The following is a 24,527-nucleotide window of genomic DNA, read 5'->3' as shown; positions in this document are numbered from 1 at the left end:
GCCAGCAGCCCGGCTTGGCATCTCAGGGCTGTCCCTCATGACCCTTCCCCCAAGGCCCACCCCTAAGGGCTCTACTTCCCTGTAAATTATAGTTAGCTAGCATGGTAGTGGGCCTTCGTGTCCCCTCCTAAGCAGGGGCACCCTGAAAACAAACTCAACTCAAAGGGGGCATCTCTAGCAGTGGCAGGAATGGGCAGCATGTCTTGGGGACACCCTACTGATCAGAGATTATTATAGTAACTGTTCTCACTCTCTGGGCTGTAAAGTATACAGTGCCCCCCCCCCCATATATACGGAGTGAGCAGGAGGACACTACAGCACATTACAAGCCAGGGCTTCTTCTGGGGTAGCAGTCTAATGGGATGCAGGGACACGTGTCACCGAAGAGCAAGATGGACTGTCGAGAGGGCGTGCCAGGGGATGGCGGGACCGTTGGCATTCTCCTGACGTCAGGAGTGTGTGAGGGAAGCCACTGTTTTGGGTGGACTTGCTGCTGGGAGGACATGGCTGGGTCTGGGTAAGGCAGGAAGGGATGGACCGAGATCTGGATCCATGGAGGGAACATCCCAGAGCCACAGATCCTTAGGAACATTAAGGCCTGCAGGAGATGGGGGGTCCAGGCGTTGTTATTGGGGACCTTGTTCTGGGCCACAGAGCCAGGAGAGCGGCAGGACACCCCTCCACCCCCGGGCAGGCACAGTTGGGCCCCAGGGAGACAACATGTATAAAGTTCATGGCAGACTTTATTCAGCATCCTCCCACCTGAGCACATCACAGAGAAGAACAAGGTCACAGCGAAGGCCATAGGTCTCTAAGGGCTAGCTCATTCACACAATTTGGGCCAGGAAGGAACAGAGCTGGTACATCTTTGCCCACATATGATCTAAACCACTCACAGGCTCATAAGCACCCGTTGAATCTTTCTCTTGGGTCAGGGAAACAGAATATGATGAGATGTTGCCTTCAGACCATCCCTCGAAGAAATCCCTAAGGCAATGCAGTCTGGGAAAAATCACCTACCTCCCCCTCCCATAAAAGAAACGACCTTTTACAATGCTCATTCGGGACCATTGGAGATGGGCAGAGAACAGCCTGGGTAGCAGGGTGATGGAAGTCGGGCTGGGCTTTGCCTTGGCGGCAGGGGACAATTTACGGGTGACTCTCTTCCCAAATCCCTTCCTTCTCCTTCACTGACCAGTCAGCAGTAGGCACATACCAGGGTTCCCCTCCCCTCTCCCATATGAATTATCTTGGGATCTCTAGAGGCAGCAGTAAACCTCCCCCCCCCCCAGGGTCCCGGGCTCCTCCCTAATAGGGTTCTTTTGGTGCCCAAAACAAGCAACCTGGACAAGTACCTCAAATCAAGCTTTTGTGACAAATTTATTTGTGGGAGGGAGCTCTGCTGGGGCACAAAGCCCCCTGGGGGGCGCTACCCCAAATGGAGAGACAAAGACTCATCATGTACTGAGCCCTTGGGATTCCCTGCACCTATTTCTGAGGAAATCACAATGAGGGAAGTTGGGGCCAGGGGGAGCAATCACCTTGGGCATAGCTAGTGAGGGGAGGCCTTATATCAACTGGTAGCTTCGGATTTTTCACTAATTATTCTTATTAATCAGATGCTAAGTTCAGTTGTTTCTACACTATCAAAGGAGAGCAAAGGCAGCCATTACTCTCTCAATCTCAGCGCTCTAGGACAAGGGCCTGGGTACCACAGCCTAGTTATTCGTACCTCATTGGCTGGAAGCTGTCTACTTCAGGACAAAGCCCAACACAGAAAGGCATTTTTGCCATTAGGCCTCTCCAAATAGGGACTGCGGGCTTTTTCCAGGGGCAGGGATCAGACTGGGCGGCAAGGGGGCAAAGGGAATGGGCGTGATTGCCCCTCTGTTCCAAAAGCTTAGGAAAAGGCATATTTCTCACACACTGAAGCAAAGCAGGGAGAAGATGCTCAGACCCCACAAATGAAGGGGGGGCGAGGTTGGGGGAGACGGCTCAGGTGGCTTCCGGTGCTTAAGTAGTCTCAGCTTCCACAGCTTCAGGATTCCAAATGGGGTTTTGAGCAGAAGCCATTCCTGTCAAGAAAAACCCAAGAGTGAACTGGGCCCCCTGAGAAGCCTTCGTACCTAAGAGCCTCAGAACTGGGGCTCAGGATCATCTAAACTGTACCCTCCGTCCCAGCTGCCTGCACTACGGCAATGGTCTCCGAGGCCCAGCGGAGGATGTCTTGCAAAAATGGCTTTCTTTGGCCTTGTTTTAGAACAAAGTTAGAATAAGAATTTGGAAAAGAACTAAGCTGACTACATGACTGGCAAAGGAAGGCCTTTCCTCCAAGCTGTTCTTCCATGCCGCTGCCAAAATAATTTCCCATCAGGTTACATTACTCCTCTGCTTAAACACCTTTAATGACTCCCTGTTACCAACTGAGCAGAACCAAGTCCCAAGCAGCCTTGGGATCAGAGGTCATTTGGACGGACACAATCCTAGAGAAGAAAAGTAATTTGTCCAAGATCATATGGAACTTGAAGTCAGTTCCCCTGCACACATATTATGCTTTAGCCAAACTGGATCACTCTCTGTCCCCTGAGATGCTTCCTGGGATCTCCTGTGGGTCTACACTAGCTTCTTGCTTTCCTCACTGCTTGAAGTCTGTGCTCAAAGCTCTCAGGAGGAAATGCTCCCATTTCCCATAGCTGCCTGCCCCTTTTTGGGACAGCTCCCAAGATAACTGCCACCCAGTGCCCCCCGTTGTTTGCTGCAGTGCCCACTTGGTGCCAGGGGCACTACTTGGCACGATTCCCTAGCAAGTTAATGTGGACCCCGTGCAAGGTTTATGTGCAAGTCTATGAAGTACCCAGCAAAGCCCACCTGGCCTGGAGACCATGGGCTCTCAAAGGCTTGGACAGCAAGGCTGGGCAGCCGTGACTTCAAATATAGATGGATCTGGGCCCACTTTCTCATCCCCCACCATTCCTCGAGGCTGAAACCACTCACCTGCAGTATTGGCTGATACACTCCAGGTCCCATAAGCAGTGGGCATGGGAAGGCTTGTAGCTCAGCGACCTCCAGAATGGGGTCATCCGGGCCACCCGATGAAGCAGGGGCAGCCCTGGAGAAGCGGCCCCGGTCAAAGTTTCCACCTTGGCCCCGTGTTCAGATGCCCCTTTGTCCCTCGTGGGACTTGCTGCCACCTGCAATCACAAGGCAGTCCCAACGGGGTACGTGTTGCAAAAAAAGGCTTTTTTGGTCTCATTTTAGAACAAAATTAGAATAAGAATTTAGAAAAGGACTAAGCTTTATGACAGGGACGGACAGTTGGACCCTTGAGCACCCAAGGAAACAGACGGGAAACTGCCCGGTGCCGAGTCCGGCCGCAACCATTCACATTTCCCAGGAGTGGGCCGGGGGCCTGTGGACCGCACACTGAGCTGCAAAGGTCCTCTCAGTGCCTGTGAAATGACTTCTTTCCTTTGGCTTTCAGTGGTGGTTGATGGCCTCTAAATGTTCTGGCGGTAGGGGGGGGGGGTGTCCTCAGAGGAGAGATTGTGGATGGAAAGGGCTTGAGGAGGAAAGAGGCACCAAACTGGGCCGGTTCCCACTGCTATTCCATGTTTTCCTATTATGGTGTTTCCTCCTGGATTTGGAATCCGTGCTGACAGTCATGACTGCAGGATTGTTCAGTGGATGGAGAGAGGCTTTATAAGTCTGTCAAAGCCAAAATTTGGGTGGGGTGATGGGGCCTTTGCCCCAGGGCGTAGAAATGCAGAGGGCCCCACCAGCTAAGTGAGCTCAGCACTTGGGGAGCTAGGCAGCCACACCCCGGGTGAATTCCTCAGCCTGCCTCACCTGCCACCCGCCAGGCCCCCCCCCAGTCTTTGCCCCCCCCCCCCAGCAGACTTGAACACTCAATCCTCTGTCTCCCACAGCTGGGCAGCAGCCTGGAGTCTCTGTTCCCCCCCCCCTCCACTCTCTGTCTGGCACAGTGGGAGAGAAACAAGTCTGCTGGAGCCCTGGGTCCAAGCTCGGTCTCTGCCACTAACCAGTTGGGTGACCTCCCCCCATCGCAAGTCATCTGTCAAAAATGGGACTCAAGGGAGAAACCAGCAGACCCCTCCCCTCAGAAAGCCGTTAGTGAAGTCTGTGCCTCGACCCGGGGCTGCAGAGCCTCTGCCCGGCCTCTCCCGTTCCCCAAGCCGCTGCCTCCCAGGCCCCGGGAAGGCTTGTTCCAAACTGAAAGAGAAACGGAAGGAAAAGGGAGGGAGGGAGGGCGGCTCCCCTGGCCAGGAGCCATCCCCCGGCTGCCAGCAGCAGGCCTGTCAAGGCCCCCCCGACTGAGGAGGCCACAGAGTTGGGGGGATGCTCCAGCTTTGCTGGGGGTAGACACAATCCATGGGAACTTGGAGACGAACTGAAGTTGGAGATGGAGGAGGAGGAAGAGAATGGGGGAGAGGAAGAGGAGGAGGAGGAAAAGGAGGAGAAGAAAGGAAAGAATAGGGGAAAGGAGGAGGAGGAAAGGAAAGGAAAGGGGGAAGAAGAGGAGAGGGAGGAGGAAGGGAGGAAGAAAAGAATGCGGGAAAGAAGGAGGAGGAAAGAAAAGGGGGAAGAGGAGGAGAAGAGGGAGGAAGAGGAGGAAGAAAAGCATGGGGAGAGGAGAAGGAGGAAAGGAAAGGGGAAGAGGAGGAAGAAAGGGAGGAGGAGGAAAAGGAGAGGGAGGGAGAGGAAAAAGAAAAGGGATGAAGAAGAGGAGGAAAGGGAAGAGGAGGAAGAGAAGAGGCTATCTACCACAAAGGCAAGCAAGGACGCCAGGGGTGCTCCCCCTCCTCGGGAAGTGGAACCAGCCCAGAATCCAGCAGGGCTTTGCCTAATCTCCCTGTGACTCCTTTGCTACAGAGTCTGGCTCTTTGTGGAAACTGAGTTGTACAGTTATCAGGTGAAGAGGCTGGGGATGCCGAGTCTGGAGAAGGCAAGATTGGGGTCAGTTGGGACCAATTTGGGACCAATATTTGAGTTATTGTCACAATTTTTCTAGCACAAATTGTCCTGAAGGTGAATGGTTGGTTTTTTTGGGGGGTGTGGGGGGTGGGAGGGAGGAAGAGCTGCAGAAAGTGACCAGTTCAAACCCTCTGGGTGTCTGGTCCCAGTTTTCCTGAAAGAACTGTGAAAATGAGCTGACTGGTTCAACACACCTATTATGACCCTAGGTGCACTCATCTTGTCGCCGAGTCCTTTTGGATCATCCAGAGTCCACAAGGGAGGCAGTTGTCCAGTGATCTCACTCTTGTCCGATTCTTTGTGACCCACCTTGGGTTTTTTTAAAACCGAGATCCTGGAGTGACTTGCTATTTCTTGAGCCGGCTCATTTTACAAAGGAGAAAGTGAAGCAAACAGTGATGTGACTTGCTTAGGGTCACACAGCTAGGAAGTATTTGAGGCTGGATTTAAATGCAAACCTTCTGGAGTCCAAGCCCAGGACTCTATCCACTGGGTCACCTAGCCGTCCCTGTTGGGTGTTCAGATTTGCCATTTGGGTCAGAGGTCCCTTCGTCCTTAGAGATTATGGGTTTCTGACAATTCTTAAATGATTCTGGCTTGAGGTTCTGCATATCTGAAGTTAAGAAAGCTGACCATCTGTCGTACTCTCCCCTTAAAGTTGGCGTATTTTTAGATTGTAAGTTTCTTGAAGGTAGAGACCCAGTCCTATGCCTCTGTATCTCCCAGAGGGCTTAGAAAGGTTAGTTCACTTATAGCAGCTCCTATAATGTGCAAGAAAGGCTCTATGCTAGTTCCTGGTGAGGGTTCCCCCCCAAACCATGGGCAGACCCTCAGTCCTTTTGTGAGGAAGTGGGCAGCCACCCGGTCCCTCCGTAAGGAAGTGGGCAGCCACCTGGTTCCTCTGTGAGGAAGTGGGCAGCCACCCGGTCCCTCCGTAAGGAAGTGGGTAGCCACTTGGTCCCTCTGTGAGGAAGTGGGCAGCCACCCGCTCCCACTGTGAGGAAGTGGGCAGGCCTCCAGTCCTTCTGTGATGAAGGTGAAATGATTAGGAAGCCTCCAGGTGCAAGGCTCTTTTGGCTTTAGGTTTGTCTAGGACTTGTTGGGCTCCGAGAGAACCGCGAATGCCTGGATTTCTGAGCCCAAGGCTTTTGCAGAAAGTGAGGCTCCCGAATTCTCTGGGAGCTGTTCAATCTGCACTCTCGAAATCATTTTCAAACAGAACCTCTCCCTCAAGGATTAGACTCTCATAAAAAAATACTCCAAAGGCCAAGCATTGACAAGTGCGCTTTTAACAAGCGCGTTCTTTCCCTCCGGGACCCGGGAACGGAGCCAAGTTCAGGAAGCCGCTTGCTCAAGCTGCCCACAGGTATCATTATCCCAGCCCCATTGCCCAACCAGGAGCTTTGTGAAGCCCGGGACAAGTTGTGGTAGAGGGGCTCCACCCCCCACTCCTTCAGGTTCTTGCCTTGGACATGACTTCTTCCTATGGTATCACCTATCCAGCAGGTGACCCCTCCAATCCCATCCTCCCTTGTTTCTCCACTAAAGATGTGATGACTAGGGGCTAGTGAGCAGCCCCCGTTGCTGCACCTTAGGTTTGTTCATTTGGCTGAGAGGATGAGGGGGCATTCCTAAGAGCACCTTGATGATCTAACCATGATACTATTGAAAATGAAAGGGAGAGGAGCTGGCCTGGAGGCAGGAAGGCCCGGGTCCAAGCCACATCCTAACTTGGCAGACCATGGCCAAGTTGGCTTAGCTCTCAGTGGTCCACTGAGAGAGCCACTGGGAAGCGGAGGCTTATCTCTCTGTATCAGTGGAGAGAAGTCCACACCAGGAGTTCCCCCACCGAAGAAATGCCAGGTCCAGACCAAACAAAAAGGTGGCAAGAATAATCATAATTTGGCCTAACGTCTTGCTTTAAGGTTTGCAAAACACATCTTGTGTGTAACATGTGACCACTGTTTTCCATATGGCAAGAGGGACTGAGGTTCCCAGGCTCACTGAGCTAGTGAGCGTCTAAGGTGAAATTTGAACCCAGGTCCCCAAACTCCAAAGCCACCTCCATTGTGCTGTCTCTGGTGTGTAAAACTTTTAAATGAGTGTAAATGGTCATTTGGAGACTTCTGGATATGAAAACACTGTGCGAGTTCCTCACAAGAAGTGCCTATTGGTGCCCTGGGCTTGGTGGGGGTGTCTGGAGGAGGCTCCAAGAGCTCTTTGCTTCTGTTTGGCTGGGGCCTGTCGGGTCCTCGGTTCTCTCTTTGCAATGAGGCAGGAAAGTTAGACTGACAATTCTTTACTCCTTGCTCTGCCACTCTGTTGCCCTAAGTTTTCCTACCTAGCCCTCAGTTTCCTTCTCTGGAAATTGGGTGGTCGGACTTGACGGCCTTCGACATCCCTGGCAGCCCTGCCATTCTCCGATTCCCCCAAATCAGACCCACCTGCTGCCCAGGTAGAAGCAGGAACAGCACAGAGACCACCAAGAGCAGCCTCTTCATGGTCAGACGGCCCAGGCTGGATCACTGGCAGTGCCGCCCGTCTCTGCTCTGGCCTTCTGCGGTCCCAGGACCCGGTCCTCCTCCTTCATATAGGTGGCTCAGCCCAGCCCCCACCAGGTTGCAGGACATGTTCAAATATTTGAGACATCGCCGATGTTGGGCAATCTCTCACCCCTGCCCTGCCAGCAGCCCGTCCTCACCTCTCAGTCTTTTCCCCGGCCCTCCCGTTTCTGGGGTATTGACCACACTCCAGCTTGGCCTTCAGATTGCTGAGCTAAGCATGGGCAGGCACACCGAGCCCTCCGGTGGCCTGGGCCAAGATCCAGTCTTGGGACAAAGACCCTCACTAGCCAGAAGGGGCTACGGGATCGTAAGACTCAGAATATCTTTATGCCTTGATGTACCCTAGGATTTCCAGAATTGCCTTTGTGTGACTCGGGCTCTGAGTTTTTCATGGACACGATGCAATCTTGGGAGCTTCTCAAACCACCCCCCCCCCAGTTCATCTTCCCCCTCCCCGTAGTTTCCCTGGGAAGCCTCAGAATTTGGCTCATTTTGCTCAAACCCAGACTTCCTGGGAGAATATTAGATTAGATGTCCTTCTGCTCTAGTCTCCAGAAATGGGCCGGGGGACTCGGGCTCCCATGAAAGCCAGGCTCCTTTTATCTTACCCCACAGGCAATGAAAGTCGGAAACACTGGGGTTGGCCATCTCTCCCCCTTGCCTCCGTAAGTGCCATCCTCCCCAGTCACTGACATGGTTCCAGATTCATAACACCCTGTGGTTCAAACTGCCTCAGAAAGGCATCGGGGGTTTCTACAGTCAACCTCCGGGGAGCCCTGCCCCCATCCCCCCATCTGGTTCTATCCTTGGCTCCTCCTCTTGTTGGCTGACAAGAGCCAAGCGTGCTCCCCACATCCCAGCTCCCTTGCTCGCCGTTCCAGAGCTATCTCTTGCTCCTTTCCGGGAACCTTCCACAGCAAGGGGCTCTTGTGGCTCAGTCCTTTTTGGGGGGTAGTGGTCCCTTCTTCTCTGCCTCCTTGAGACTCAGTCTAGCTCTAACACACGTGCTTGGTCTCTATAGGGTCGCATCCAGGAATTTAACACGATCCCAAACTCCCCCTTCCTGGGCCCCAGAGTTCCCTGCTGCAAACTCCCTTATTTCAGACCTCCAAACTCCCCAACATTTCTCCCCACCCCTCCTTTGCTCCAGTCTCTGAGGAAGCGGTGGCTCTTCTCCTTGTCATGGCTCCTGCCCTTTGGTCCGAGATGTCCCCTTCTCCTCTTCCTGGGCCTCTTTTCTCCTCTCTTCACATCACCTTCCTTGGTGATCTCCTCTGCACCCGCGGGTTCCGTTGTTGTCTCAAGGCAATGACAGATCAAAGCTTCTTAAACTCCGAGTTGGGACCCCATGAGAGGTGGCAAAAATTTGGCAGCTGTAAAAGGTTTCTGAACACCCTGACCAAAAATCAAATACGTGGTGAAGTGGAGGCTTTTCTGGTGGCACTCACTGGATTTTGTTTCCCAACTTCAGCCCCGGTTCAGAACAGACACCCGCACTGTGCAGCGCCCATGCCCCAACGCTAACGAGCTCCACCAGAAACACATCAGCTCAGATTTGAGACAGGGTCATGGGAAAAAAAGCCAACAGATGGCTCCCCAATCCACTGACTACAGCCCATCGGACACCTTTTGTACAGCTCGACGTGCCACGGACGGCATTCGTGGTCTGTACCATGTGCCCCTCACCCCACCTCATCCCCATTCCAAACCCTACTCTGTTGAGACCCCCCCCCCCCCCCCAGTTCCCCCGATTTGTAACTTACAGAAGAACAAATGAACTCAAAGGAGCCGAGTGACTCGCCCAAGATGAGAGAGGTGGGCCATGGCCAAACTGGGATCCGATGCCAGGTTTGGGGCTTTATTTCCACCATCTCCCACGAGATCTGCACCTAGAGAACCCCCTCCCACATTTTCTTCTCTCTTCAACTTGGGGTTGGCTCCTTTCCTAATGGATGTCATCGTGCAGACAGTCTGCCGGGTTTTCTTCCCTTTCCTCTGCATCCATTCAGAGCAGTCTCCCCCTCTTTTCTGTTCCTTCTCTTCACTGACGGGCACCCACTGGGCTTCCAGGCTTTTGGTACCACGAAGTCTCAGCCTAGCCTAAAGTACGCTCGCTTGGATCCGCCTTTAGAGGATCAGGGAGCAGATCAGCCTAGAGGGACCTCTGAAGGCATCCGGGTTCCATCCCCTTATGTTGCATGAGGACATGGTGGCTCAGATCACATGGCTGTTAGTAAGGAGGTAGAGGCATTTGAACCCAGGTCACCATAGTTGGCAAGCTAGCACTGGGACCTGCTTGGCTCAGCATGAACTCCTTAAGGGCAATGACTATTTCCTGTCTTTGTATACATGGCACATGGTTAGGGTCTTGCCATTTGTTGACTTGAAAGCCCAGGAACCTCTAGTTACCTTGCGGGAGCCATGGGCCCAAGCCTACCTACCCCCTTCCAAGCCTGGCATTAGCCTTGGCCCTTTCTAGGATGTGGCTCTCATCCCTCACAGACCCCTTGCCCTCTTTTCCGACATGCCTGATGGGAAGGGGGGGGGTTCAATTCTCCATCAGTGGCAGGGATCCTCTGAAACGAGGGACTTTTTTCTTTTCATGGGCCCACCGTGACCATCTGTGCTCATCCCTGCCAGCTGGACTGAACCAAATCAATTTAGATTTGGTTTGCAAATCTGAACCAGGGCCTCCACTTTTCCTGCCCCCTCAAAAAAAAAAATCAGTACAGTTCTGCCTAGGCTGGGTCACCAGAGTCACTTGAAGGCTAATAGAGACAAAGGCCTCCCCCCCACCAACTGGCCGCCGCCGCCAACTCCCAAGTCAAGAAAGTTCAACCTTTTCTCATGCAAAAGTTAATTTATTACAGCATAAAAATAGAAAATTCTTCTTTGAATATTTACTGTCAAAAAATTAGGCCACCTGTTACAGGCAGTGCCTCCCCCTGGCTCTCCTCCCCAATCTGTGTACAAGGGGCCTGCTTGAGACGGGGCCTTGTATACAAGGGCCCCGCTTCAAGCAGGCCCCTCCAACCCAGCCCAAGTGGTGTCAGAACTTTAAGGAAGTGCCAGGGTTACAGCCATGGCCCTTGGCCTTAATAAAGTTTAAAATTTACAGGGAGTCTCCAGGACTGCATGCCCTCCACCTTGGCCCAGCACAAGGGGTCTTCCACCCCATCCTGAAGTGTCCCACCCCCAGCCCTCCACCCTTCCCAAGGCTAGCACCCAGTGGACTGACTTTACTTGCACATAAAATATTCAATGAAGCTTTCTGTCCTAGACATTTTTTTTTTTTTTAAAAAAGATGCAAGGAAATAATTGAATTGTTCTTTCCTTCTCCCCCCCCACCCCGCCCCAAGTAGACATGGGTTGGAGAGAAGTGAACCCTATAAACAATCAATCCCAAGTCAAACCAGGAATTCTCCCTTCAGCCCACTTCTTTTTACATCCTGGATGAGAAAGGAAAGGACCACAAGGGCCCAGGCAGCAGCTAAGGAAGGCCCAGCCAGGGTCAAAGCAAAAGCTGATGGTCCAGAACAGATACAAGAGCCGTGAGTGTCAAGAACCCCACCTCCTCCCCTGGAGGGCGGGGGGGGGGGAGGAGGGGGCTTAAAAACATGGACTTCCTGCCTCATCCCCTCAGCAGATCTGCATTCTTGCCAAGTCTGGCGGCTTTGACTCCGGAGCTCTGGGCCGCGTTGCCCAGCTACTTCTACCGTACCAGTCCCGAGGATTCTTCAAGCAAGATGGCTTCTCATCAACAGGAAGCAAGAGGAAGCAGGACTCCCAAAGGAATTGTGTCCCAAGATATTAGGTATTAGCCAGGCTCAAGCCTGGGTTTAGTTTTTCGATCCATCGTGGGAATAAGTGAGGTGAGCAGAAAAAATATAAGAAGAATGACCGTGCCTGGCAGGGTGAAGACTGGAACAGAGTCCAGGGATCAGTGAAGGGAGCACTGCTTTTTGAGATTGATGGCAACGAGCAAGCAGGAACCTCCTGGCTTCCATGCTCACCTGCAGGTACAGGACTCGGCAATCATGTCTTCAAATTCTTTGTACAGGATGCTGCCACTGGCCTCAATCAGCAGGACGCTGATGGGCGTGTACTTGTAAGGTACGCACGAGGACCGGGGGATACTCCTGTCCACCATGGTGTTGATAAGGTTCTGAATGATGGCGTGGTTGGGCGAGTGGAGGCCAGAGTGTAGCATCCACGGGCAGGTCCCCTTGCAGTAGTTGAGGTTGTACCGGCGAGGGGCGATGACCCAGCTGTCCCAGCCCAGCTGGGAGAAGCTGACCTGGAAAGGGTAGAGAGCACAGTGGGTCTGCTCCTGCGAGCGGCGAGGCATCTCGGGTCTCACGGGGCCCACCTGACGGACCTGCCGGGTCAGGGCCAGGGCCAGGGGATCCATTCCCCCAGGGTCCTCCGCTAGAGATTCTTGTGGCCCGATTCGTGGCACGTCCTTAAAGGTATTGTTGAGATACAGAACCAGAAAAGCAGTGTCGGAGGCCAACGCCTGCCTCCACCCAAGGCCAACTTTCGTCCTCTCTCGCTGCCGACACCTGACCTGGATGCGAAGGACCCCCCTCCCCTTCTGAGGCCAGACCTGATGCCGAACGTAATTAGTGAGATCCATCTCCGCCCAGGTCTCGGGCAAAATGAGACTCGGCGAACCTCCTCCTGGCAGGATGGTGCTCTCAGGGGCCCAGGGTTCCACGTGGCAGGAAAAATGGGAGCGAGACAGGTGGAGACTAGGGCAGTAGGTAATGGCAGCCCTCAATAGCTGGTCCACTTTGTGGTTTGGTTGAAGCAGGAAGTCAAGGGTTTGTATATACCAGGGCCCTGCAGGGAGAGAATCAAGGAGGCAACAACAGAAAGTCAGACTTCAACCTCCTACGGGGTGTTGCCCCTCCCAGCCCACCCGACCAGGCTCCATGAGGCCTTTTTCCTTGGCAGCACCAAGTATCACTGTGGGGAGGGGGGGATTCCCTTTCCCTTCAAAGGCTGGTCAACAACAGCCCAAGTCAATGAGTGTTATCAAACTCCCGTCTGTGTTGGGCCCCACAGAACGAGCCAGGCCCTCCAGAAACTTCCATTCTACTTGGGGGGGGGGGGGTGGCTGGAATCCGATAACGTACATATGGAGCGGAACAGGACATCATTTGAGGAAGAAGAGATCGGTGGGAACCGGGTAGTGATGGAAGACGTGACCAGAACATAGAAGAAAGATCAAGGATTCTGTGAGGAAAGGGAGGAGGGCCTGCCAAGCCAGAGAGCGGCTAATACAAAGGCTTGGAGCCTGGAGATGGAAATTGCTCATCTTGCAGAATGGGGGCAAACTAAGGGCCAGAGAAGTTAAACAGCTCACCCCAAAAGTTCCAGGATCCAAACCTAGCTCCTGTCGCCCCAAGCCCACCTGCTCTTCCTATGGTACCACTTCCCTCATTTGTAAAACCGAGACGATGGGCACAAATGCCTTGGCAAACCTAAAGGCTGCAAGAGATTGGGGCTTCCCTGAGACCTGGGGAAGAAACACAGCCTGTGCGGAAAAACAATAGCGCTCTCCTTCAGTTGGGTTTCATCAACAGGAGTCCCCCGACTCCAAGTCAGCCTAAGAAGGCTCCGTCTTCCTTTCGCTCCCCTTCTTAGCTGCAGTTGGCCGATCTTCTGTTATCCGCTTTCCTTCCTCCCACCAATCCCTCCACGAGAGCCACCACCCTAAGCTCAGACCCTCCATCGGACCCTCACCTGACCTACTTGGGGAACTGCCCAAGTGACTTTCCTTAAGCCCAGATTCTGGAATTTCTAAACCGTGCCATTCCCAAGCTTGGAAAGGGAAGAGGTTCCCTAGAGTTCGGGCCTAGAACCCAAGGCCTGCGGTTCAGCTCTTGAACTCCAGCCATCCTTCCCTGTCCTTTGTGTGGTTCCCCTTCATGGGTTTTACAACATAGCCACATTTCGGGTTCCTTACAGAAGAGATCAGCCCTCCCTCCCTGCCATGTTTCTGTACTGGTGAGCCTCCAGGCCTGGGCCATACTCCGTTCTCCCCTCTACCTCTTCCAGTCCCTGGGCTCCTTCGACAGGTTCCACTAGGCCCTTTGCGAGTCCTCCACCTGTTCCTGCCTCTCCTATCCTTTGGGCACAGTTTATTTCCCCCTAGTAGGCTCAGCTCCTTAAGGACAGACTCTACTTCCCCAGTTCCTAGCACGTAGTAGGCACTTTTGTAAAAGCTCATTGTGTGTTTGTAACCGCCAGGACCACAACCGTACAACTGTCAGGACAGGAAGTGCCTTTGGGGACGGGTCACAACGGCCACACGGTAACAACCTGAAGCCACACTGCTCTCCCTTTCTGGAAGGGGTGACTCACCTCCACTCCCAAGCATCTTCCCCCTTCCTGCCTCCACCCTTCCTCTGCTGCGCTATCCCTCCCCCTCCCACAGTGGCCCCTCACTTCCTCCATTCCTCTGGCCGCCTCTCCCCAGGCCTGAAGTTCTCCTTGGCAGCCTCCTCCCAGCCTCCCTCAGCTGGAGCCCCAGGCAGCCAGATTTCTCCACACCCACTCCCTGGGAGCGCAGGGCAAGAGGCCAGCTTTCCACCAAGCCCGAGGCTGCCCTGACACCAAGTGGCTGAGCCAGGGGAAGGTCTCGGGCCGAGATAAGAACTCGGAGGGAGCTCGGACATCCCTGGGCCCAAGGCGCGGAACTAGGATGAGCCTGGTGCACCCGGGGGACCTCCCCCACCCTCCTACCCAGGGTGCCCCACAAGGGCAGAGGCCCCATACAGGGAGTCTCGCCCCGGTTCGGACTCATCCATCGGCCAGCTTGACCTTCCCGAGGGGCCCGCAGGCCCCTTCCTGTCCCGGAAGCACCCTCGGCCCAATTCAAGCCAGCGTGCACTAATTGGCTGCAGCTGGGGGCGTTTGCAAGCACAGGTGTGGCTGGCCTCCGGAGGCTGCCGGGGTGGGAGGCCGAGGGCTACCCAGGTGAACTTGGCTTCCCTCCTCCACCTCCTCCTCTTCCTGAGGCCCCGGGGCTGAAGTTCAGGGGTGCGGGGGGCCCTCAAGGTCTCCTGCAGTTCTGAATGAAGCTGGCCTCCAGGGACTTGCTTTTGCCCAATCGTTTTTAGCCACCGGATTTCAATAGAATCCCTTGCCCTTGTGTTGGAGGCTTAGAAAACCTTCTTCTGGGAAGGGGTCCGGGGCCCCAAAAGGAAAGCGTTCCTACTCTGAAGCTCAGAGCAATGAAGGCCGAGAGCAAATAACGGAGAATATGAGTGCCCTTAGCATTTCTCAGCCTCCCTCCCTCCGGAGGCTTCCCGGCCCCATTTGGCCGGAGGGAGCTTCTCGAGGGCCCACTGGTGACGGCACAAGGTAGGTACTTAAACAGTGTTTGAGCAAAGTCAGCTTCAGCATGACTTTGGGCTACTCGTTTGTCAGCTGGCCAGCGCTTAGGGATCTCTAAAACCAGGTCTGTCTCTGGGCAGCTGGCAGCCGGAAGGGGAAGCGGGGCTTCCTGGTCCGAGGACGTGGGCCCAAAGCTGGTGGTTCCTGCCCAAGAGAACTCTCATAAAGTGCTTTAAAATTCGAAAGCTTTGGGATGTACTGTCTTGCTCTGAGCCACCCTGGGAGGTAAAGTAGATGGTACAGGCAGTTTCCCTCCCATTTTACAGATGGGCAAACGGAGGTCCAAGGGAATGGAGGGAGCCCACGTCAATCGCCTTGAGCACACTAAACCCCTGCCTTACGGGGCCGGGCCTTTTAACTGGACACCCTTCATTACCTCCCCCCCACTGCAACTTGGGGCCCCGGGGGGAAGGGAGCCCTACTCAGGCCCCGTGGGGGAAGGAGGGAGGGGCCCTCTCTTCCCTGACCTCATCCAGGGTTTCCAGGAGCAGGGTGGGGCGCCTCAGCTGGGAAGTGGCAGGCCGGTCTCCCTCCCTCCCGGCTGCAGGGAAAGGGATGACTCACGTATTGGCCCCGGAGCCCTCAGACGGGTGGGGGGGGGGGGGGCGGGGGCGGGGGGGGGGGGGGGGGGGGAGGTGGGGGGGGGAAGTGGGGGGTGAGGAAAGAAGAAAAGCAAGAGAGGAGGGAAGGTGCCTAGGCTTAGCGCCTCCCCGAGCCTCCCATGCCTCAGTTTCCTCCTCCATAAGAGGGTTCATTCTGGTTTGCTGGCCCCTGCCTCCGCTCCTGCCCCACTCACCTTGGGGGGGCAGCACGTGGCGGCCCGCCGGCCTCACCAGCCTCACGATGTTGGCGCTGAAGACACGGTTCCCGCGTGGGTGCCCCTGTGGGTCGGCATTCTGCCGGTACAGCTCCAGCATGTACTGCTCTGGCCGCCCCAGGCTTGATGGCCATCTGGGGGGTCTCCCGGGGCCTTCTCGCAGAAGCGCCTTAACCAGGGGCAGCAGCGTGGGCACCTGGGCCGGTGTCACAGTGCCCCGGGCGTGAGCACCCACGGGGGAACTCAGCCCCAGGGCCAGGAGCAGCGTCCACAGGGGCCAGCCCATGCCAGGGGGATCCAGGGACGGGAAAAGGGGGGGCGGGGATCTGCGGGGACACCCCGGGCACGTCAGAACCTCAACTGGCGGGCGGCTGGACTGGGGGGGGGTAAGGGCTTCAGCCCTGCCAGGCCCAAGTGCCCTGGAAGGGGCCACAGGGGAGCCCACAGGGGAGCCCGCAAGGCGCCCGCACTCTCTGCCCCGCCCCACTCAGGTGATTCTACTTCTGGCCCCCAGACTCTTTATGATCCAGCTGGAGGGGGAGGAGGGAGGGGCCGTGGCAGGAGGAGGCCCGTGGTTGGCTCCCCCTCCAGAAAGCCCGTGACCCTTCTCCCAGACTAACAGCTGTTGCCCTAGGGAGGCTGTCAGGGGAGAGCTCCCTGAGGGCGGGCTGGGGGCCGGCAGCCAGCTCCTTCTAGATTCAAAATAAGGCTACTGCCCCCTCACTTCTCCCCCTAAAGGGGCAAGGCACCCCACCCCAGGCTCCAGGTCCGGAGCCTCCCCTGGGCTGCCTTATTCTTCTTTTAAAGAGGCCTTGGGGCCTAGGCCTCCCCATGAGCAAGCAGATGACTCGGCCCTGCCCAGCCCCAGTTTGAGGCTTCCCAGCCCCCAATGGCAGCTTGTGCCCACCCGCCACCCTCCAGACTGCCCCTGAGCCCAGGCTGTTCCCATCTTTCTGCAGAAGCAGAGGAGAGGCTGAAGGCCCCAAGATCCTAGAACCCTCCAGTCCGACCCACTGAATTGAGGTCATTGGGCACCCAGGCTCAGGGGCCCGGGCTAATCGAGTCTCAAAGCTGGGCGGGAGCCGAGCCAGGCTGGGCAGGGCTGCCATCACCGGGGCTGAAATGGTCCTCGGCTGGCCTCCCGCTCTAAGGCCTGCTGCCATCCTGCCTGCTGCCCCGACTGGCCCCAAAAAGGAGTCTGGCTCTTCCCGGTCTCCAGTGTGAGCTTGGGACAGATATGCCTTCAGCCCCTCTGCCCTGGAATCTGTGCCAAGGAGTAGAGGGCATCTCTTCCCCACCCCCTCCCAGGGGAAGCTCCTTAAGGCTGGGATTCTTGTCTTTTCCATCTTTGCACCCTCAGGGTCTAGAATAGCCCTTGGAGAAGAACTTGGACTTGGACTGGACTGCTGGCTGCAGTGCCCTCCCATCCAGGATGCCCTCCTCCATCACCTTCCCCTCTTAACATCCTTCAGTTCCTTCAAGGCTCAGCTCAGGGACCAGCCACTGGCGACACAAAACCTTCCAGGGTCCCTTTTCAGTGCTTGCATTCCCTCCCTCATACTTTGGGTTTTTTGGTTGTTGGTTTCTCTTTTCTTTTATTTGAATAGAAGTACTCGGTCCGGTCTTTTCTCCTGACCGAGAGCTTAGTTGGATATAATTTTTTTTATTAAAGCTTTTTATTTTCAAAACCCACGCAGGGATAATTTTCAACAACGGCCCTTGCAAAACCTTGTGTTCCAAATTTCCCTTCCCTCCTTCCCAACTCCTCCCCTAGATGGCAAGTGATCCAATATGTTACACATGTGCAACTGTTCTATATATATTTCTACAATTATCACGCTACGCAAGAAAAGTCACATCAAAAAGAAAAAATAAGAGAGAAAGAAAACAAAATGCAAACAACAACAAAAAGAGTGAGAATGCTATGTTGTGATCCACACTCAGTTCCCACGGTCCTCTCTCTCTCGGGGCAGACGGCTCTCTCCATCACACAATCATTGGAACTGTCTTCAATCACCTCATTGTTGAAGATGGCCACATCCATCAGAATTGATCATCAGGGAATCTTATTGTTGCCGTGTATAATGATCTCCTGGTTCTGCTCATTTCGCTCAGCATCAGTTCACGTGAGTCTCTCCAGGCCTCTCTGAAACCATCCTGCTGGTCATTTCTTACAGAGCAATAATATTCCATCACATTCATAGACCATCACTTATTCAGCCATTCTCCAACTGATGGGCATCTACTCGGTTTCCAATTCCTTGACGCTACAAAAAGCGCCGCCACATTTTGCACCTGTGGGTCCCTTTCCCTCCTTTCAGATCTCTTTGGGACACAGACCCAGTAGAGACAATACTGTTGTATATTAAGTTGTACGCACAGTTTGATAGCCCTTTGAACATAGGTCCCAATTGCTCTCCAGAATGGCTGGATCACTTCACAACTCCACCAACAATGTCGTATTTTGTTTTTGAAGAGGACCATGACATTACATTGCTACTGAAAAAAACCAAACCCATAACTTTGACAATCTAGACCTTTGTCAGCAAGGTGATATCTCTGCTTTTTAGTCCGAGTTCCAGATTTCTCAGAGCTTTCCTTCCAAGAAAAAATACATTTTAATCTCCATCTTTGAGCTCAAGAATATAAAATCTGACACTGCTTCCATATCTTCTCTCTCTATTTGACAGGAGACGATGGGAACAATTACCATCGTCTTTGTTTTTTAAAAATTATGTTTCAAGCCCGCTTTTACATTCTCCTGTTTCATCTTTCATCTTAACTCTCCTTCACTTTCGGCCATCGGAATGGGATCATCCGCACATCCAAAATTGTTGAGATTTCTGCTGGTAATCTTAATTCCGCCATATGTTCTGTGTTCAGCTTCTAACTGTAGCATCCTCACCTGCCTACAGGTTACTCAAGACACAAGTAAGACTGCCTGGTATTCCTGTCTCTTTAAGGACTCGACACATGTTTTAGTGTAGTCAAGGAAGCCGAAGGAGGAACTGCCTTGCTTTCTCCATAATCCAGTGAACGTTGGCAATTCAGCTTCTGGTTCTTCTGCCTCCCCTGACTAGCCTGTTCTGCTGATTCTTGGTTCACGGATTGCTGAAGTCTACCTGGCAGAATCTTAAGCCTCGCCTGGCTGGCCGGCGGAATAAGCACAGCTGTTTAGCTCAGCTGGAACTCCATCCCCTGCGCTAGACTTATTGTTAGCAACGCTTCCTAAAGCTGCTTATCTTCATTCTCCGGGATGTCTGGCTCTAGATCAGTAAACACACCCTTCTAGGTTATTGGTGATGATGTTAAGATCTTTCTTGTATAATTCTGTATATTCTTGTCACCTCATCATAATCTTTTCTACTCCTGGTTAAGTCTCTTCTACTTTTGTCTTTTCTCACACTCATTTTTGCATAACATAATCCCTCGGTATCTCTGATTTTGTCGAGGAGCTCTCTTGTCTTTTCCATTCTGTTGTCTTCTATTTCTTTACGTTGCTTATCGAAGAATTCTACTTCTCTCTCCTTGCCATTCTCTAGAATTCTGCATTCACTTGGGCATTTCTCCTTGACCTTGACTTTGGCTTTCCTTCTTTCCTTAGCTATCTGTAAAGCTTCATTAGATTACCGTTTTGCTTTCTTGCTCTTGTTTGACCAGCTTCCCTTGGTTCAAAGATCTGCCATTCCAGGTTCTTATGCAATATTGATCTTTATAGCGTCGGACTTTCCACCGGTCATCCAAAGGTGAGCTTCCTTTCGGCTTTGGCCCGGCCACCCTCCTCTGTGACCTGTCTTGGGTAACTGCTCTTGGTTCACTGGGTTAGAAAGCCCCTCCACCATAATAAGGTAGTGATGGGAGGGGGTGAAGTTGAAGGGGGAGCGGGTCTCTGGAATTATTCCCAATTTATTCTGTTTCTGTCTTGTCCTTAGACTGTGACGTCCCTGAGGACAGGGACCATCTTTTGCCAGGGCTTAGCAGAGTACCTGGCACATAGTAGGTGCTTTAAAAATGGTAGTTAATGACTGACTAGCCTATTCCCAGCAGAGGGGACTGCATTGCCTTTGGCCCTGACCTGATTTCCACAAACCCAATCTATCAATATCTCAAAGCTTGGCATTTCTATGGAACATTCTCATTGGCAAAAGACTCGTTCTATAGCAGTTCTGAGGGGAAGATAATCCAAAGCATTGGCCCATTTTATAGAGAAGGAATTCACCTCGGAGCGGTGGATTGGCTTGCCCGGCACCACAGCGTTAAGACGTGTCAGAGGCCGGGTTTGAATTCTGGTCTTCCCAACTGCTGCTCCAGCTCTGTAACCATGGGCGACACGGCCGACTGTTCTCTGTCACTTCGTGGTACGACTGATTTGGCTTTATGGAGTGTAGCTTTGTACAATGCTTTTAGTGATGGGTATTTATTGTGTTGAAAACAATGGATAGGTCCAGGAAAATTTCTTTCAGAAGAGACAGAGGCTGGTAAAATGCAGGGGATGTGGCTGCTTCCTGCCGGGGGTAAAGGCAGCAGAAATGCTGGTGGAGAGCCCCAACTGACTGGTAGGAGTCCCGTGGCACTTTAGCCAAGGGACCAAAAGCTGGAAGGTATGCTTTGTCCCACTGTATTCCCCTCTCCCCCACTCCCAACTTCCCTCCCAGGGTACCACTAGTGTATCCCACTGGACCACGGCTCTCCTTGTGAACTGGGATGACCACAGTTCAGGCCTATCACAGCTCTGCCTGGCTTAGCACAATTCTAGGCCCGGCTAGAACACCCTGCCTGCCTTGGATTTCTCAGCTCCAGGCCCATCCCACTCTGCGTGTCACTCTAAAAACTGCTCTGAACCCCATTGGCCTGGCCCTTGTTGCCTCTGCCAGTTTCCCCCATGGTCTGAGTGGAGATTCTGTGGCTTTCCTTTAGTGAACCAGACTCAGCCTCTATCTTGCCCCTAGGCCCAGAACTCCAGGGGTGAGAAAGCCCCAGAAGTCCAGGCCCTTGTTGGCTGGGCCCGATGAGACATTAAACCTTAGAGGTCATTCAGTTTCCTACCTCGCCTGCCCCACCCTGTTTCCAGATGACTAATGATTCTCCCAATTTAGATTTTCCCATAATCTTCCAGACCTGCTATATTTCTGGTTGTTGGATAATTTACACCCATTTCCCAGAAACGTTTGGCAAGTATCTTGGTTGCTTTGTGAAATCAGTTTTGAAGAGCAGACAGAGGGCTTCCAAGAGAGGCTACCGAGTGCTCACTCAGGACCTTGTTTAGAGATGCCCGGGGCTCCGTGTGGAGCACTGCTGCCGACAGGGGCCCTGTCCAAGGTACCAGTCCCCGATGCCCCTCTGGCTGACCTCAGATTTCACACACGCTAATCGGAAGCTCCTTCGGCCCGAGGCTCTGGCCAAAGACCTTTTTTCCTCTGTCTTCTCAGTCTGCTTTATGACTGCTGTCAAAATGAATAAGGTTCCCACAGCAACAATATCGCAGAGCCATTGAGATATCAAAGTTTGGACTCTCCGTCCCTAGAGCTCACAGGATTATGTACCTGGAGCCAGAGAGGCCATCTGGTTCAAGTCTCTCATTTGATAGATGGGGAGGAAGCCGAGGCTAAGGGACCGGGAGTGACTCCCCTACCGTCACATGGCAAGAAATAGTAAAGGAAAAGAAAGGGTCTTCCAACTCCAGATCTAGCCCTCTCCAAAGAAAGAGTGAACTCTTTTTCCTTGTATATGTGGTAAGGGGGGGATGGAAAATGGCTATTTCCTCAGTGGCAAACCTCCCTTCCCTCAGAACCAGTCTGTTTGGGGCCCGTCTCTAGAGGTCACAGACCTAGGTAGAGATGGTTCTGGAGGTTTCGCGCAGGGGATAATAATAACCAGTAGTTAAGATAATCTGCAAGGTGTTCAAAGGGCTTTACGTACCTGCCTGATTTTGCCTCTATTTGTGTCCCTGTGTTTAGCATAGTTCCTGGAACACAGGAAACAGTTAATAAATGCTCGTTGACTTGACGTATGTTGATGAGATAAGTGTGATTGATGAGATAGGGGACATTATCCCCATTTCACAGATGAGGAAACAGAAGCACAGAGAGGTTAATTATCTGCTGTGTCACCACCTAATGGTCCGTCTTATAAACTACAATCCAGCTCAAGAGGTTGGTTCAATTCTGAGGTTTAGGTCCATTCCTGGGTCATCCCAAGGGATTTGTTTTGGCCCCTGATACCATCATTGAGCTGATCTGGAGTCTCCTGGACTGACTTGGCCCCGGCTTTCCTTGGGTTATTCCAACTGGGAATGACTTAAGGTCAGCCTGCATTTCCTGGGATTGATCAGTTCTGCAGGGGAAGGGTACTCTGAGGCTGTCCAGCTTTTGGCCTCAACAAGTTCCCTTCAATCTCAAGCTTCCATTTTCTAGGCACAGGGAGGAAAATATTACTAGGAGCATCACCGATGATGCTCTCGGTGCAGGGGACAACAGGTCCATCGGCTCAGTTCCGCCTAGCCGAGGGAAGTCCACTGGTGGCCACAGGGCCGCTAAGAAGTAGAGGGTCTCGGGGACATAGTCACAAGAACGCCAAATAGCCCCTGAGGTACTCTGTGGGGTAGACTAGCTCCAAGCAACAGAGGACAAGGAATCAGAGATCATCTTCCCTTGGAAGGATTAAAAACTTACAGGCTGCACAAAACTCCTTAAGCTTAGGACATCATAACCTCCACCATGGAAGCAGAGCCCTACTTTAACAAAGTCAAGTAACAGGCTGGGAAAATGAGCAAACAACAGAAAAAGATTCTGACTGTAGAAAGTTACTATGCTGATAAGAAAGATAAAAACACAAACTCAGAAGAAGATAACAAAGTCGCTCCTACATCCAAAACCTCCAAGAAAAACGAAAATTGGTCTCAGGCCATGGAAGAGGAAAAATTGGGAAGAGAGCTAAAAGTTATGCAAAAGGAAGTATAAAAAGCCAACAAGGAGAAAAATTCCTTTAAAAAGCAAAAAGGGCCAAATGGAAAAAGGAGGTACAAAAATACACTGAAGAAAATAATTCCTTCAAAATGAGAATTGAGTAAACGGTAGGTAATGACTTTATGAGAAATCAAGAAATAACAGAACAAACTCAAAAGAATGAAAAAATAGAAGATAATATCAAAAATCGCACTGGAAAAAAAAAACAACTGACCTGGAAAATAGATCCAGAAGAGATAATTTAAAAATTATTGAACTCCCTGAAAGCTACAATCAAAAAAAAAAAAAAAAAAAAAGCCTAGACATCATCTCTCAAGAAATTTTCAAGGAAAACTGCCCTGGTATTGTAGAACCAGAGGGTAAAATAGAAGTTGAAAGAATCCACCGATCACCTCCCGAAAGAGATCTCAAAATGAAAACTCCCAGGAACATTATAGCCAAATATCAGAACTGTCCGGTCAAGGAGAAAATATTGCAAGCATCAGGAAAAAAACATCTTAAGTATTGTGGATCCACAGTCAGTATAACACAAGATTTAACAGCTTCTACTTAAAGGATTAGAGAGCTCGGAATATACTATTCCAGAGGGCAAAGAGGCTAAAATTACAACCAAGAAGCACCTATCTAGCAAAACTGAGTATAATGCTTCAAGGGAAAAAATGGATATTCAATGAAACAGAGGACTTTCAAGCATTCTTGATAAAAAGACCAGGGCTGAATAGAAAATTTGACTTTTAAATACAAGACTGGAGAGAAGCATAAAAAGGTCATCAAAAAAGGGAAATCCTGAAGGACTTAATAAGGTTAATCTATTTATAGTGCTACATGGGAAGATGATACTTGTAACTCATAAGAGCTTTCTCATTATCAGCACAGTTAGGAGTATATATAGATACAGGGCACAGGTGCGAGTTGAATATGAAGGGATAATATCTAAAAATATATAAAAGGAGGGGAAAGGGATATGAAAAAGGTGGGGAGGATGATAGAAAGGAGGGCATATTGGGAGAGGGGTAATCAGAAGCAAAACCTTTTTGAGGAAGGACAGGGTGAAAGGAGAGACAGAATAGAGTATGGGGTGGGGGGTATTGCAGTTAACAATAGTAACTGTGAAAAGAATTTTTTTTATTATAGCTTTTTATTTACAAGTTATATGATGGGCAATTTTACAGCATTGACAATTGCAAAACCTTTTGTTCCAATTTTTCCCCTCCTTCCCTCACCCCCTCCCCCCGATGGCAGGTTGACCAATACATGTCAAATATGTTAAAGTAGAAGTTAAATACAATATATGTGTACATGTCCTAACAGTTATTTTGCTGTACGAAAAGAATCAGACTTTGAAGTAGTGTGAAGGAAATCAAAAGTGCAGGCGGACAAAAATAAAGGGATTGGGAATTCTATGTAGTGGTTCATAGTCATCTCCCAGAGTTCTTTCTCTGGGCATTGCTGGTTCAGTTCATTCCTGCTCCATTGGAACTGATTTGGTTCATCTCATTGCTGAGGATGGCCAGGTCCATCAGAATCGATCATCATACAGTATTTTTTTTTCTGTTAATCTCTCTCTTTTTTTTATTTAATAGCCTTTTATTTACAGGATATATACATGGGTCACTTTACAGCATTAACAATTGCCAAACCTCTTGTTCCAATTTTTCACCTCTTACCCCCCCACCCCCTCCCCTAGATGGCAGGATGACCAGTAGATTAAATATATTAAAATATAAATTAGATACACAATAAGTATACATGACCAAAACGTTATTTTGCTGTACAAAAAGAATC

The 24,527-nt window shown here is 51.8% G+C and overlaps 2 protein-coding genes across 2 annotated transcripts; both read right to left on the bottom strand.

The window, feature by feature from the left end:
• Positions 1-725: 725 nt before the first annotated feature.
• On the bottom strand, positions 726-7,567 carry LOC111721628 (liver-expressed antimicrobial peptide 2-like). The gene is made up of 3 exons (XM_023507132.2): positions 7,437-7,567; positions 2,995-3,191; positions 726-2,075 (listed from the first exon to the last, which is right to left on the bottom strand). Exons 1-3 carry the CDS (start codon positions 7,491-7,493, stop codon positions 2,039-2,041), a joined length of 291 nt encoding a protein of 96 aa, XP_023362900.1. The 5' UTR covers positions 7,494-7,567; the 3' UTR covers positions 726-2,038.
• Positions 7,568-11,414: 3,847 nt separating this feature from the next.
• On the bottom strand, positions 11,415-16,283 carry BMP15 (bone morphogenetic protein 15). Its single transcript, XM_031944654.1, has 2 exons — positions 15,757-16,283; positions 11,415-12,398 (listed from the first exon to the last, which is right to left on the bottom strand). The coding sequence occupies exons 1-2, from the start codon at positions 16,061-16,063 to the stop codon at positions 11,566-11,568; spliced, it is 1,140 nt and encodes a 379-aa protein (XP_031800514.1). The 5' UTR covers positions 16,064-16,283; the 3' UTR covers positions 11,415-11,565.
• Positions 16,284-24,527: the final 8,244 nt, after the last annotated feature.

Source organism: Sarcophilus harrisii, chromosome X (genome assembly GCF_902635505.1).
Source record: "Sarcophilus harrisii chromosome X, mSarHar1.11, whole genome shotgun sequence".
Classification (NCBI taxonomy): domain Eukaryota; kingdom Metazoa; phylum Chordata; class Mammalia; order Dasyuromorphia; family Dasyuridae; genus Sarcophilus; species Sarcophilus harrisii.
This window is presented reverse-complemented; position numbering and strand designations above follow the sequence as displayed.